This window comes from Cibotium barometz, chromosome 32 (assembly GCF_041138505.1).
Source record: "Cibotium barometz isolate CiBa-2024 chromosome 32, ASM4113850v1, whole genome shotgun sequence".
Lineage (NCBI taxonomy): Eukaryota > Viridiplantae > Streptophyta > Polypodiopsida > Cyatheales > Cibotiaceae > Cibotium > Cibotium barometz.
Genome location: NC_141077.1, coordinates 22,215,360 through 22,231,978, shown reverse-complemented (window position 1 = coordinate 22,231,978; position 16,619 = coordinate 22,215,360). Strand labels below are relative to the sequence as shown.

General features: G+C 44.3%; 1 protein-coding gene and 1 pseudogene across 2 annotated transcripts in view; both read right to left on the bottom strand.

The window, feature by feature from the left end:
• Positions 1 to 1,535: 1,535 nt before the first annotated feature.
• The window catches only part of LOC147619959 (uncharacterized), a 71,694-nt gene continuing 56,610 nt past the window's right edge, over positions 1,536 to 16,619 (bottom strand). For both annotated transcript variants that reach the window (XM_086825810.1, XM_086825808.1), the window contains exons 6-14: positions 3,911 to 3,981; positions 3,656 to 3,757; positions 3,456 to 3,545; positions 3,001 to 3,075; positions 2,866 to 2,898; positions 2,681 to 2,761; positions 2,491 to 2,553; positions 2,234 to 2,382; positions 1,536 to 2,014 (exon numbers count right to left, since the gene is read on the bottom strand). In XM_086825810.1, the coding sequence (XP_086681936.1) occupies positions 1,990 to 2,014; positions 2,234 to 2,382; positions 2,491 to 2,553; positions 2,681 to 2,761; positions 2,866 to 2,898; positions 3,001 to 3,075; positions 3,456 to 3,545; positions 3,656 to 3,757; positions 3,911 to 3,981 (689 nt within the window). In that variant the 3' untranslated portion in view covers positions 1,536 to 1,989. The remainder of the gene's footprint in view (positions 2,015 to 2,233; positions 2,383 to 2,490; positions 2,554 to 2,680; positions 2,762 to 2,865; positions 2,899 to 3,000; positions 3,076 to 3,455; positions 3,546 to 3,655; positions 3,758 to 3,910; positions 3,982 to 16,619) is intronic.
• Positions 11,165 to 12,485, bottom strand: LOC147619960 (uncharacterized; annotated as a pseudogene).

The following is a 16,619-nucleotide window of genomic DNA, read 5'->3' as shown; positions in this document are numbered from 1 at the left end:
TACATGCCTATATAGATAATGGCCAAGCCCTTCTCCATACAATTCATTGTGAGTGTGCTCCCTAGTATCTACTAACATACATCCTTCATCTTAGCACTTACAAATCAACCATTGAAGCTCCCTTCACAAAAGTGCACAAGTGTGGAACTTTGTCGTCCCTTATATCACTCCAATCATACAATATTCTTCTAAGTTATTGTGCAATTTGAGTTTTAAAGTTGTGTTGTGAAAGATCCTATTTCTTATGAATGTTCTCTTACGTACATCGCAAAACCTACATGCGCTTTGGTCTAGTGTAATCCCTCTACGCCTATGGAAACTAGGTGACACCTTTCTTGGTACGAATCTTCATCTATATGCGTTTTGTTTTAACAAAATGATTTTCCAATACACTATTGGGCTTTATTTACTTCATGTTGTGTGAAACAGAAAAGACTTACATATGACAGCATATGGCTCCTCGACATTGGGAGTGGAAAAAAACCAAACTTGACCATGGAGCCATTAGAGAGTGCAATCCCTTACGATGTCCCCCACCTCCAACAATCCCAACCATACACTTGTCAACTGCAAATCTAACACATACTCCGACGCGATGGAGAGGACCCACCACAAGAGGGGGACAAAGATCTAGGCCTTGCTTGGATCATGAGCCCCCTCCGAGGAATGTGTCCACATACATTAGTGGAATACTTCTACATTGATGTAAATGATCCCAACCCTAGAGTATGTGATGAAGAAGTTAAAAGGATCAGGGTCCTTCACTTTTTGAAGCGAAAGAAATATTTTTTGAATTAGTTTTTGTAATCAAGACCCTTCTAGATAACAGTGAGCACTAACATTTTTCTGTCTCGAGTCTTTATTAACTGCGCAGCTTGCTTTACATGTTTATCATTTCATATGCAGGAACTACAACTATTGCAAAAATCCCATATGCACGATCTACAACTATTGACGGATGTGTTTGTAAAATCCCAGCCCAAGACCAACTGGTTCTTTGATAATGCCTTGAAACACATTGGACAATATTAGATGAAACACAAAGGATCATAAACTTAAACATTACATTTACCCCATTCTACTTTTAAACCCTTCAACCTTTTGCAAAGCCTTTAATACTTCTACCCAAAACTGTAATTAGGTTGGCCCCCAATCTCAGGTTCCATTTTGCCAGTTGCCAAGAGACAGACATGCTACTTTAAACAGACCCCCAAGAGATGTTCCCAACCAATAAAATTGATGAATGGCAAAGTGGAACCCCACAATACCATGCAATGTGCGGCACGTTGGTGTGCAAATGCAGTTAGTGTTGAAAAACACCCATACAATCACTCAAACTGTTCATGACTTTTTCTGCCTACTCAAGCCGATAGCAAAGGCAATGGCAATGTTTTACCTTGTCAATGAGAAGCACACTGACTTTCCATTATGTGGACAAAGCACACGTTATTTTCAAAAAGAAAGATAACACAGAAAAGACAGCAAAATAATACAAATGACTCTAATCAGAACCTCCTGCAGATGGCCAACATACATACTTCCAAGTAGCAAGCATTCTTAATAAATACCCACCAAAACATTTTGAGCACCGGGTCATCGTTTAATAAGGAAGCTTCAGATAAAATTTACATGTCTCTAACCGGATGAATATCCATGACTGAGCTCCCTCTCTACAAAAACTTCTGCAAAGAACTTCCATGCAAGCTTCAGTTGAGGTTTAAGGCATGACCACATCTTGGCAATCTTCACATGAGCTTCTACATGAAAATTTGAAGGAGCGCCACCACACATGGTGAGTTTTCTTTACATTGATGCCTTCTAGCGTACAACTTGCAAAATTGGCCAAGTCCCACTGTATACATAGCACATGGACCTTTGATGAGATCCAAAGCTGGGATATCATAGAAGCTTTGACACCAGGCTCATGTCATTCCGTACTACGCCATGATCTGCTCAATTCTTCTAGAGCGATTTTAAAAATAATAATTATTATTGTTTTTTAAGAAGAGGGGACCTGCAGAAATGTTGTTTTGTGCTTGGTTAGAGATTTTTTAACAAGTTTCTTAATACAGCATCGAAGGCTCAAATTCTATTTAAAAGTACAAACATGTGTCATGCAGCCATGAGTTCATATTCAAAGCAATGCCCACGACAAAAAGAAAAACACCAAGCAGACAAAAAGCTTCTCCCAATGATTTCAAAAAGACTGACTAGTAGCCTTGTGGGCACACACCTTGTGAGACCTATCGAGAAGGTGGAAGTTAAGTTTCTTTGCAAACTTGGACTAGGAAGCCCACTGCTCGCACCCTCATCCTGACCTTGGATTGCCATATCCATGCTTGGTTCTGGGGATTGAAGTGCAGATGATATGGATTGCAGTTCCTGAGGAATCAAACATATCAATCTTAAAGAGCCACGCCGAAGAGCACATGATCTTGGTTGCATCTAGCTATAAAGGGAAGGGAAGGGAGGAAGAAGGCATCCATCTACCTTCAGTCCAGTACTTCCAAATGTCGAAGCTGTACGCTCAAGTCGAGGTCTACGAAAACCACCCTGAAAAAATGTATCATAATATTAGGGTTATGCTATCCATCAGAACTAAAACCAGATACAAGGCCATGTCTCTCTTTCATCAAATGTGAGAGGTCTGTAAATCAACTAAATTGGGGGGTTGAGAAACCTGTAAAGCTTGAGGTTGTTGAGAGGTCTGCATCCCCTCGACAAAATTGCACAAGTATATCACACCGGTATTGGCTATATCCTGCCAGCAGAATATATTATATACAAAATAAACTTTAGCTCTTGGACTAGCATGCAGTCTCAACATAGGTTCTCTCTGTTCAGAAAGATTTCTATCACACTGACCTGCTTGCTTTCAATACTGTCGATCTTCACACCCTGTAATTAAACACAAGAGCAAGGTCTTAAGAGTCGGGGCACAGCACAAATAGCTGATTCCTACATGTTAGTTTCAAACAAAAACAGAGTGGATGTACGTACCAGAGCTTGAACAATCCTCTGCACAGTCTCAATCTCCAGGCCATATCTGGCTACATCTCCACGTAATTGACCAACCTGTACACAAAAACAAACCCAGACAAAAAATATTCTTAGGACTCAGGAGTCATGCCCGGTTTTTTATCAAAGGCTGAATCTTATTTTATACAGCTACGCTTAGCTCACTGCACTAATCACAAGAAGTCACGTGCATTATCCCCAAACATGGATGCATGTGTTGTACTACTACAGACCCATTAGGGTTTAGCAGCAGAGTGTTGGGATCTGTGAGCCCAAAGGGACGGAGACAGAGTGACAATGAGGATGAAGGATGCTTAGTAAAAGCTCTGATATCAACTTTGATGTGCTAAACAAAAGGAGGAGGGGGGGGAACTAAAAGCAATACACAAGCACGCTATAAAACTAGAAACAACGCGAAATCTCTGCAAAAAGCACACCTCATTTTTTAACTCCCCTTGGAGTTCCATATTCTGATCCAAATTGCCGGAGAGCTGATCCATCCTAGAATTTAAATGCCTTTTTGTTGCCTGTGTCATTCAACCTCTCACTTCATTCAAGATTCACAAATCTATATTTATCGAGAGGAAACTGAGTGTACAGCTAACAGGGCTCATCTTTTTTTTTTTTTGGCACTTACCGAAAGAGCAGTGGTAACCTGCTCTAGCTGCTTTGAAACACTCGAAATTGCGTTTGACATGCTACGCCTTGTCACATACATCAGATCTGATAGGGAGAAACCCTGAAACAACATTTCCATCCATTAGAAGCAGAGGCAAATACATACTTACTTAAATGCACACGCACACACAAGCACACGAATATAAATTCTCAAGAAACATAACTAATCTCTTAATCTGAAATTCTAATCTAAGAAAGATATTTTTGGACTCACCCGCCATCGCATATAACCGTAACCCGTGGCACCGATAAGCATTGCTGGGACACCAACCGAAATAAACACACCTGCAAGGTCCCAATTATGACGGTGTAAAACCTTTCGCAAATATTCAGCCCTGATAAAATCTAATAAAGCCAGATGTTTACAAAGCTTAAAGCTTTCTTCTTAATTGATGAAAAACAGTCGCGGAGATGGCTTCTTCTCTATTCACCTGCCAACCTTGATCTAATCAACTCGTCTAGATATGTGCAAACCTCTTCTCACTACTAGCAGCTTCTAGCTCTACAGCATAGTTTTTCCATACGGCAAACGCATACGGGTGTGGAAGTACGGAAAAAGTACGGTTCAGACCCCCAAGAAATCCCATACGTCAGATACCATTCGGCACCCTCAATTTAAGGAAAAACATGCTCTACATATGACACAAAAAACCAAAGAAAATTGAAAGTTGAAATTGCAAAGATTTTGGGATAAGAAAAAACATAAACGAGGTAGAGCCAGGGCCCAAAATCCAAATCCAGGTTGTGCCATGTGGAGTCTGGACAAACATGAGGAGGTCCAAGCCTCAAGAAACTAAATAAAACATGAGTGGAAGCGAGCAAAAACATGGATGATGGAGTGCTCATCACTGCTCAGTGGGCAAGCCGTACAACCTGTAGACTAACTCCTAAGCAGCGGTGAGGAAAAACATAAGTAGGAAGTGGACAAAACATAAGTAGAGAGTGGAAGAGTACTAAGTAGCCCTAAGCCTCATCAAAGCTATTGGGGTAAAGGCATTATGCCCACCCTTATAGTGTGTACAAGCCCATAAGTTATAGTACATAGTACACTTAGTACTTTTAATGTACTAAGTGCACTATGTGTACTAGTGCAATATACATGTGTGATAGGGGAGTCACACACTCATTCCAATGAGTTGACTTATCCCCCCAACTCTCTCTCTCTCTCTCCCTTGTTCTCTCTGTGTATGTCTCCCACATGAATCTCTAACCCTAATTCTCTCTCCCATTCAACTGGTATCAGAGCCTGAACTTCCAACAATGGTGATGGGGATGATGCCTTGAGCTTCTTCTGCGTTTTCTGCAAGAGGTCAGCAGATTTCTGTGAGACGTGCAGTGAATGTGCGTGTAGTGAGTGAGTGAGGCCGAAGCAGTGCTGCCCTCAGATCTCCCAGGCGCAGGTGGAGAAGAAGGCGAAGGCAAGGGTGTCAGCGCTGGGCAGCACACGTCCATACATTGGGCGACCAGCAGAGTTGAGTCCTACGAGGCGAAGCGCAAATACACGAGCGTTGGGCGTAGGCTGGCTGCTGGGCGTGAGCGAGTACCTGTAGCGAACCATTAGGCGAAGGCAGGCGGGCGTCCCTACGAGCGAGCCCCTATAGCCGCTAGGTTCGGTGAGCCGTGTAGCGCTGGCGGGCGGCGCTCAGCTCCACGTCACCTTCTCCAAGGCGGGCATCCATCGCTTCGCTCCACGTCACCTTCTCCAAGGCGCCGTCTACTGTGTTGCACACAACGAGGGCTGCCCAGCCGTCCGTACCTGCACAGCAGCAGGCACATCAGCAAGAAGCGCCCCCCCCTTTTCTGCATCAGCATTAACACACGTGCAGCACCCTTCTCAGCAGCAGCAGCATCCGATTCATCAATACAGCAACATCAGATTTCTGCAACAGCATCAACTAAAATTCAGCCTGCAAATCACAGAAAAAATCAGAAAATTACCCGAGGTATTTGCTTCAATTTTTGGAATTTGCATGTCCAATTTGCAATTGAGCAGGTACAATCATCAATTGAGCAGGTACAGGTGCCGAATTGCTCAATTTTTGAGCAAAATTGGGTGACATTGGTCACAATCAGGATCAATTTGCAGGAAATTGGATGTCGAAATTTGGGGCTTTTGATGTAATTGTGCAATTAAGCATTCATACATGCTGTATGATGTGAGAAATCGCACATTCGGGCAAAATTGCAGTGCAAATCAAGGGGCTTTTGTGCCGATTGGATTGATTTGCATGTAGGCACTCGTATTTGATGCTTTGGGCAACGTGTTGATGCCTGTCAAGCACTCAATGTGCCTGTAAATCAAGGGGCTTTCATGTATTGGATGTATATGTGGCCAGGGGGAAGCACTGTGAAGACTCTGGATGCCTTCATGTGCGCTAATGTACCATGTATGATCAGAAATTGATCTTAAATCAAGGGGCTTTTCAAGATTTTATGCTTGTTGAGCTTGGCAAAGCAACAGGCAAGACTTTTATGCCTTGAATCCTCAGAAATCAGCTTGCAGTCAAGGGGCTTTTGCCCAATTTCTGTTCGGGACTGTTGTATGCAGTGTTCGGGACTGTAAAAGTCTGATTTTCACTCATTTGGACAGCCAGGAGAGCATTTATTGCTACTGTACCTGCTGGTACAGATTTGGCACAGCTTTGTGCAAGTTTTGGCATGGCTGTACACTGATTTGAGTGAGGAAAAGGTTCAATTTCAGCTGCTGTACTTGCAGGTACAGGTTTGGTACATCATTGGTGAGCACTTAGTACTGCTGTACAGTACTTTGGAAGGGCAACAGAGCACATTTAAGGTGCTGTCCTAAATCTGCAGCAACCAGATTTTGGTGATTTCATCACATACAGTGGGAGTAGAGTTGCATTTGTGCTTCCGTAGTGGGAGATAAAGCTTGGGAGAACAACTGTGAGCACTTCGTGTGCTTTTGGTGCAGTGTCTGCACATTTTGCAGGGAGTCAGGCATTGACAAGTTGCAACCACAGGTGAGAGCTCTTCATTGCTTCACATCAAGAAGCTTGAAGGCTCACATAACTATGATATTTGGCAAACCCAGTGCTATAATGTGTTGCTCCAGAAGAAGCAGCACAAGCCTATCAAAGAAAAGGGTGTAATGCCCGCTTCTCTTACTTCTGAAGAGTGGGAAGATATGGATGAGCTGGCAAGATCAACTATCATGTTGTCTGTGTCAGACTCTTTACTTTTCAGCATTCGTGAAGAGAAGACAGCTTGGGGAATGTGGCAGAGATTGCAGGACTTGTATGCCCAGCAAAGTGCCTCAAGCAAAGTGTATTGGTTGAAGAAACTCATAGGTCTTCAGATGAAGGAAGGGGCGTCTATGACAGCCCATCTAAATGAGTTTAATGGTATTGTCAGCCAAGTTATAAATCAAAAGTTGGCAATGGACAATGAGTTCAAAGCCACTTTTCTGTTATGCACTTTGCCAGAGAGTTGGGACACATTCAGGACAGCCACTAGCAATTCGAATGCTATGCTGTCATATGCAGATGTTGAGGGTGCTCTTCTTCAAGAAGAGATGAACAGGAAGAACAATTCTGTTGGAAAGTCCAATGCAATGAATGCACGTGGGAGATCCCAGCAAAGGGGAAAAAGCCAAGAACGGGGAAGGAGCAAGTCCCGCTCCAAAAAGGACTTGGAATGCCATTATTGTGGCAAGAAGGGACACATCAAAAAGCAATGCTACAAATGGAAAAATGATCAAAAGGAAAAGGGAAAAAGCAAAGACAAAGACAAAGATGAAGCCAAAAATGTAAAGCCAAAGGGCAAAAGTGGAGTCAAGATTGAAGAAATCAATATGTCACATGCAGGTGACAGTGAGGATGAAGTCCTATTCAGGTCTTCACTTGATGCCCATTCACTTCTTACAGGAGATGGTCATGGTATGCACTCATGGATCATTGATTCAGGTGCCTCCTTTCATGTCACAGGTTGCAGAGACTTGTTTGTCAGGTATACTGCTGGCAATGAAGGAGTGGTTTATTTGGGTGATAACCATGCATGCAAGATTCTTGGCAGAGGTGATGTGAGGCTTGTGTTTTCAGATGGCTCACAGCTTATGCTCCATGATGTCAAGCATGTGCCTGAGATGAGCTTATGCTCCATGATGTCAAGCATGTGCCTGAGATCAAGAAGAACCTGCTTTCTACTGGACAGCTTGATGATGCTGATTATGTTACCACATTTGGTCGTGGAAAGTGGAAGATTAGTAAGGGCTCACTGGTTGTTGCCAGAGGCTCTAAGGTGGACACTCTTTACTTCATGCATGCAGGTGTTTGTCACCATGCTAATGTAAATGCAACCGAGCTGCCGGAAATCTCTATGTGGCATAGCCGGTTGGGACACATGAGTGTCAAAGGAATGGAGCAATTGTCTCGTTTGGGTTACTTGCCTTCTCTAAAGTTTTCAAGTTTTCAGTTTTGTGAGCATTGTATATATGGCAGGCAACTGCAGTGCCCCCACAAGAAAGCTCTTGGACAGAAAGATGCTCAGTTAGAGCTTGTGCATACAGATGTATGTGAGATGCCTCAGCTTTCTTTGGGAGGGGCAAAATATTTTGTGTCTTTTATTGATGATGCCACACGCAAAATGTGGGTTTATCCTCTTCGTTTGAAGAGTGATACATTCTCAGTGTTTCAGAAGTTTGTTGCTCATGTTGAGAATCAAACTGGCAAAACACTGAAGGCTTTGCGTTCCGACAATGGTGGAGAGTATATGTCCAAACAGTTTCAGGACTTTTGTGATGCTAAAGGCATCAAGAGGGAGCTCTCTACTCCTTATGATCCTCCACAAAACGGGATAGCAGAGAGGATGAACAGGACCATTCAGGAGAAGGTCCGTTCTATGTTGTCACATGCTGCATTACCTCATGGTTTTTGGGCTGAAGCTGTTATGACAGCCGTTCACCTTATAAACAGGTCACCTAACACGAGGCTTGGTGGGAAAGCGCCAGAGGAAGTATGGACAGGGAAGCCTCCGTCATACAAGCACTTGAGAGTGTTTGGTTGCGTTGCGTACGTGCACATACGCAGGGAAATGCGCACCAAACTTGATCCTAAGTCTCACAAATGCATATTCCTAGGATATGGTGACAAAGGTGAAATGGGGTATAGACTTTGGGATCCCGTGAATAGAAAGATTATACACAGCAATGATGTCATTTTTGATGAAACATGCATGTATAAGGAGCCTGCAAGGCAACAGGAGCCTGGCAGAGTCATCTTTGATGATGATGGGACATCATGGACAACAACCAAGGACTGTAAATCAGCCATTACAGCAGCAAAACCAGCCCTTAAATGGTGCTGAAAATGGTCCAAATGGACAGCCAGAGATGGCAGAAGATATCCCTATGGATATACCACAATTAGAGGAGATACCGGGCATGATTTTTCAGCCTTATGGCATGGAACAGGAGCCACCAATAGGTGATATGCAGGCTGGACAGCAACCTGCAAATGATGGTCATTGGGTACGGAGGTCCACAAGACCCTCCAGAGCCCCTGACAGGTTTGTTCCAGGGGTTGACTACTTGATGCTCACTGACTGTGGGGAGCCCTCATGTTATAAGGAGGCTTTACAGAGGGCAGACAAGGCTCTTTGGAAGCGTGCCATGAAGTCAGAGATGGATTCTCTGCACAAAAATGGAACATGGAAGTTGGTGCATTTGCCTACAGGCAAGAAGGTTTTGCCATGCAAATGGGTTTACAGGCTCAAAGTTGCACCAGATGCAAAGCAAAGATACAAAGCCAGGCTAGTGGCTAAGGGCTTCAAGCAAGAATATGGTGTGGACTTTGATGAGATCTTCTCTCCAGTGGTCAAAATGACCACACTTAGAGCTGTGTTAGCTTTGGTTGCACATGATGATCTGGACTTGATTTAGATGGATGTAAAGACTGCTTTTCTTCACGGTGATCTCCATGAGGAGATATATATGCAACAACCAGAGGGTTATGCAGTGAGTGGAAAGGAGAAGCTTGTATGCAAGCTGAAAAAGAGTCTTTATGGGCTCAAACAGGCACCAAGAGAATGGTATCATAAATTTGATACATTCATGAAATCCCAGAAATTCAGGAGAAGTGACATAGATCACTGCTTATACACCAAGAAAGCTTTGGATGGCAGTCTATTGATCCTCATCTTGTATGTTGATGATATGTTGATTGCCGGGAAATCTCGTAAGGAGATGGATACCTTGAAGCAGAGGCTGCATCAAAACTTTGATATGAAGGATTTAGGTGATGCAAATCACATTTTGGGTATGTGGATACTTCGGGACAGAAATCAGCATGTGTTGTATTTGTCTCAGAAGGAATACATTGGCAAAGTTTTGCAGAGGTTCAATATGGACGGGGGGGGAAGAAGACTGGTACTCCTTTGCCTCCATATGTGAAACTCAGTGCTATGGACAGCCCACAGTCACATAGAGACAGGGCTGATATGGCCAAGATTCCGTATGCTTCAGCTTGTGGCAGTCTCATGTATGCCATGGTTGCTACTAGGCCGGACATTGCATTTGCAGTGGGAGTGGTTTCTAGATACATGGCCAACCCTGGCAAAAAGCATTGGGAAGCAGTGAAAGGTGTCATGAGATACCTGAAGGGCACACAGGATATGTGCATTTGCTTTGGCAAACAGGATGCATTAGTGCATGGTTACACGGATTCGGATTATGCCGGTCATCCAGATAACCGGAAGTCTACTACCGGTTATGCGTTTACATTCACAGCAGGTGCTGTGTCATGGATATCCAGGATGCAGAAGTGCACAGCCTTATCTACTACAGAGGCCGAGTATATTGCAGCCACAGGGGCTTGCAAGGAGGCATTATGGCTATCTCGGTTAGTGGTTGATTTGGGTTATACAGGGGATATTCCATTGTTGCATTGTGACAGTCAGAGTGCCATCCAGTTGGCAAAGAACCCTGTCTTTCATGCAAAGACGAAGCATGTGGATGTGAAGTATCACTTCATCAGAGAGGTGATAGAGAACAAGCAAATTCAGCTTGTTAAGATTCATACGGATGACAACCCGGCTGATCTGTTGACAAAGAGTTTGCCTCCAGAGCGGTTTGCTCATTGCAGACACTTGATGGGCATTGGATGAGGCCAGTTTCAGCCTTGATATGGCCTTGTATATTATCATGTACATGCTGATTTTTTCTTTTCCTTTTCTTAAGGGCACTTTGCCTTTAAGTGGGAGGTTGTTGGGGTAAAGGCATTATGCCCACCCTTATAGTGTGTACAAGCCCATAAGTTATAGTACATAGTACACTTAGTACTTTTAATGTACTAAGTGCACTATGTGTACTAGTGCAATATACATGTGTGATAGGGGAGTCACACACTCATTCCAATGAGTTGACTTATCCCCACAACTCTCTCTCTCTCTCTCTCCCTTGTTCTCTCTGTGTATGTCTCCCACATGAATCTCTAACCCTAATTCTCTCTCCCATTCAAAAGCTCCCCTCATCCTCAGCGTGATCAATGGACTCCTCATCCTCATTTGCAAACTCTTCATCATCATCATCATCAAACTCATAAGCCTCGGTAGCAACTGAGCATGATGTCCCAACATGGCTAGAGGATGGCTAGCCATCTGTAGAGGATGGAGCAATCGAAAGAGGCTCCAAAGCCTCATCTGCCTCTGCAATAGCCTCTTGCAAATCTTGCAAGGCAATCAAGCGCTCCTCATCTTTTTCTTTGTTAAGTATATCCAATGTGATCTCCATTCTGATCTTGGAGATGAGCCTCAAGTTTGTGTGTATAAAAACAAGCTTCTCCGTATGTGAAGGGAGAAGCCTGTTTCTTCTCTTAGTATGAATGAGAGAAAATGTGCTCCAATTTCTTTCACATGGGGAGGCACATGTGCCTTGAGAAAGCACCCTCAGTGCAAGAGCTTGTAATTTGGGTGTGCAAGCCCCAGATGTCTCCCACCGTTTCGCGCCCTCTTGCATTCTTTTCTCATCTTTTGCAATGGGATGAGCAAATGTGCCGCTTTCCTGCTTATACTTATCCAGCTCATCAATGAGATCTTGCAAGGCCAAATCACCCTTAGTGTATTTTTCCAACGATGTCATCCATCCATTATGCACCTCTGAGTCACTATCTTGCTCTTTTCCTTTCCATACAGGGTGCAAGATATAGCCCACAGCATGCAATGGTGTGTGCATCATTTCCCATCTACCAATGCATAGATCTTCAATCTCTTTCATCTTATTGGTCTGAATGCCTTGCATGTTTTACCATACGATCTGTAAGCTCATACATGAGGCCCATGGTGGCTCCTTCCCTGTTAGCCAAGGAGAGAATCTTCAAAATGGGAGTGCATATCTTGACAATGGTTCTTGCCTCTTGCCAAGAAGATGCAGAGAACACAATGTCTGACACCTCAATTGCCTGAGGGGTCTTTGATGCCTTCATTTTTACAAATTTATCATCGATCATCAGCTTGCGCACACCCTGCATAAATCTCTCATCCAAGAGAGTAACTAGCATAATAAAAAAGTATGCAAACCGAGTTGCAGAAGACTTCACCAAGTCCTTGCTGAGTTTTCTAAACAATGCCAACACTGTGGACTTCCTTGTGACAAATGTGACAACTTGAGTTGCTTGGTTTAGCACTTTCGCAACCCAAGAAATTTTGCCAATGTCCTCAAACAAGAGGTCCAAGCAATGGCATGCACATCTAGTGTAGGAAATGGTCAGCCACTCCTCTTTAGCCGATTCTCCAGCCCGAACGCAATTCGATGCGTTATCCATGCATACCTGCACAACATTTGCTGGGCCAACCTCAATGATAATCTACTTTAAATGCTGGAAAATAAACTCCCCAAATGTGTCCACAGATTTCAATAATACAGTGCCATGAATGGAGCATGAAAGAAAAGTTATGATAGGCTTGCGCCTAGTGTCTGACCCATGATCTCATGATCATTAACAGGCAAAAATTCTTTTCGAAACATTGTTTCAAATTCCGTCCAAGTGGCAGGGCGAGTTGTCAAACTCATCGACCACTTGTACGCTTTGCCGGTTAATGAGAGGCTAGCCTCTACGGGCTGTATACGGCTAGGCTACTGTCGCAGCGCGTGCAAATCTGACCACTTCGCTAGAAACATATTGACTGAGTCCTTGTTTCTCTCCTTTTCCTCGCCACCAAAACTAGGCGGCTTTAAGTCTTTTAACAACGACGAAGTTGTCGCTACGGACGGCCCCGCAGGTGCATCGGCCTGTATTCCTACAACCACTGGCGAGGCTACGCTCACCCGTGCCGCAGGAGCTCGGCTAGCACGAGGAGTCGGAGTATTAGCCGAGGTGGCTGTCAGTGCATCTAACCGTGTGGAGATGCTCTGTAGCATCGTGACTAACTCATCCACCAACTCAGTGGTGTGCACGCAATGGTAAGATGGAGGCACATAAGGACTAGTATGTCCAATTGTCTTCACCATATCCAAAAAGTAAGGACTCCTGACTTTCCAATGGGAAATGTCCTCCGCATAAAAGAATCTGCGCACTGCAATGGTTGCTTGCTTTCGTGCTTGTACATTCCATGCATTTGCCAAATCCCCCTTCCCTTTAGACACTTCTTACATGATGACCCAACATCTGCACCATCGCTGACTTGTGTACTTCCCTGTGTGCCCATTGATGTGGACCCTGTACCCTGAGATACGTCTCCACCCAAATCATCCACCAAAGCCTCTCGGCCATGAACACTGCTATGACTATCTGCATGCAACCTCCTGCAAATATCTTTAACCTCTTCTGATACATTTGCACAAGGCCCCACATCATGGCCGACCAAGCCCAACATGTGTGCCCGAATGCGTAGCGGGCCTCCATCCCATTGATGAGGGCAATAATTGCATTTACAAGTGAATTGCCCTTTCCCAAGGGCCTGCACTTGGGTCACATATTGCCACTCCGGACGCTTGGATCGGCCCATCTATAAAAAGGGCGATTTCGACAAAACTTCGTTAGAGGTTGCAAAGGCCGACATTGGGCACAAAATTGAACAAACTTGAAAGTTGAGCCTTGAAGTATGAAGAGGGGGAAGGGCCAAGGCACACACTTGAAGTTGACAAACTGCACACAGTGGCAAGTACACAGTGTCACACACAAGGTTGAAACTTGAAACTTTGAAAGTTTCACAAACTGCAGTGTGCACAGTGCACACATTGGCCACTGGCAAGTGCACGCAGCACACACACACACACACTTGAAAGTTGACAAACTGGTTACTGCACAGTGCACACAGTGGCAACTTGCAAGATCCAAGACTCACAAGGGAGGGAAAGGGGGCAGGGGCAGGCAGAAAAAAGGGGGGCAGCCAGCAAACCCTTTTTGCAAAAAAAACTGTGCACTGTGCGGGCAACGTGCAGTTGAGGTTGCTTTAGCCTTTGCTTACCTTAAGTCTTAAGGCTTAAGGCTTGGGCACTGGCAAGTTGCTTTGCTAAGTGCTTTGCAGTGTTGCACCAGGTGGCGAGCCTTGGGGGCCTCAAATCTGTCAGGTACAGAGTGTCAGCAGTGGCAGACGTCAAATCAGCAGCAGCGCAGTCCTCGAGCAGTACGTGCAACCTCAAAAAACAAAAAGTTTCAAAAAAGCCCCAAAACTTAAGGCACCGTACAGAATATGCAGGCGGACGCGGGCGTGGGCAGACATCTGGGAAACATACCGTACACGTACGGAAAAAACTATGCTCTACAGTTGTCCTTGAATAGTGATTATCAGGTGGTCCCTTGGTACCTTAGGCTTTGCACCATTCAAGTGCTACACCCAATTGACTCAATGCTAGAGGCCAAGGCTCCGATAATCAACCCTTTGGAGAGCAAGAAGGTTTGATCCACAAAGCACCTTTTGAGTAGAAAAGTCTAGGATAACCGAGGGATCTTACTTGTCTCGGAGCTTAGAGAAAGAGCTCAAGCTAAAAGGAGATGTTTTAAATGATTTGATAAAGGGCATATGGATTCTAAATGTATATGCTTATAAACGTGGAGCAAATGTTATGAGCGTCTCCACTAATGCTAGTACCAATAGACAGCATCCTTCTAGAAACTCAAATTCGATGAAAAGACCCAGGCCAACTGCCAATGCCACACATGCAATTACCCTCATGAACAAGGATGAAAAACAAAAACAAAACCATCATTCACACCAGAGAATATTTTGGCGTAGTTTGGCTCAGGTGGAAGCTGCCTTCCAAATACACAGATCTATGCAAAGAACGAAACGCATTCAACCACATACCAGACTCTAGTGCCATTCTGCCTGGGCGTACAAGTAATACAATCAATAAACTTCTCAGCAGACCACCCCCCTTTCAGTACAGTAGAGCCTACAAGCAAACAGGGACATGCTCAGGCTATTGCAGGACTCATCCAATACACACATTTTGAACTCAATGCATTACACACATAGTATCCAAGCTAGAGCTCCACCTCCAACCAATAAAGATATGCTTCTTTTGTAGCCCTGTGCTCAACCTCCCACCCGGCCTAGAACGTGCTGTAGCTGACGTCTCTCTGCTTCCAGCTGCTTTTACTTACACAAGTTGTTCTGCCTCCGACCCTCAGCATCCATTGATGTCAGTTATTTCCCTCCACCATCAGTAGCTCCCTCTTAATCCTCCTTAGTCCTCTCCCACCTCCCAACCCTTCTAAGGGTCTTCCTATGGTGGAAGGCTGCCTCTGATTGGCGCCAAAATATGCCTTGGCCTCCCATCAGCTGTTGCCTAAGTGAACCTAACTAGTTACTAATGTCATGATAGGTGACTTCTAGTAGAATATTATTCGCAGGTTCAAACTTCAAAGTGTAGTGCCAATTACCATGATTGTACTCCTCCAAACTGCTCTGAAAGTTAGTAAGTTATAGATCCTTACTTCGCGACAAAAAGGGGGATTAGGATTATTAAAAGAATAAAACGGGTTATGGATTGATAGGACATCCATAGGATAGTAACTTATGTGAGGAACCTTAAATTTATGAAGAGAATTAAAAAGGCATCCACCACCCCTAGTGGTGACTCTTCACATCTTCCTTCACATTGTGTACATGTACCCCTGTTTGTGTACCCACTTGTGCCTGTGTGTGAACAGCCCCTAAAGCGCTATTGTTCTTGTATGTGTGTGTGAACCCAGTCTTAGAGTGGCTAGAATAAATACCTAGATATTATACCTGTTTGACATAAGCAATGAGTCAGTTAGATGAGCCTCTAAGGTCATAAAAGCATTGTACTTGGTGAAGCTTTACAATCACATCAATCAATATCATTGAGTCATGCAACACATCTCTCTCTCGAGTATTGTCTCTCTCTCTATATCTATATATCACCACACACGTGCGGCATGGCTCTCCATCAACCACCTTAGTGCTGCACCTGTGCAACTCAGAACAACAAATGGTATCAAAGCCTCTACTCCCGCTTCCGCCACTACCCTTGCCCTCCGCCTCTGCCTTCTGCTGCTCCTGCCCGCTCCTGCCTATCAGTTCTGATGCAGCACATCACCCGTCACCACCTGCACAACCCGTCAACAGTCCTCTGCTGCCCACGCGCACTCCTCCTCCACACCAACAATGCTACTCGTCATTGTTCTATGAGCACTGGCAACAACAGCATGTCATCATCACAGATTCACTGTACCCCTCCTGCATCAAGATTCAATTCAGATTTGGGTATTTTCACAAATAAGGTGATATTCGTCTAATTAAACATTTCCAACATTAGTATAAATTGGGGCTTTTTCAAAATAGAGCATGATGGAGTCAAACAGAGGTAACTTAGCCCTATAAAGATTTAGCCAGAACAACTTCCCCGCATGGCAAACCAAGATCAGGTTATTGCTGATGCGGGATGGGCTCTCAAACGTTGTCAAGGGAGCAGATGAGAAACCTGAAGGTGTCTCTACATCGAG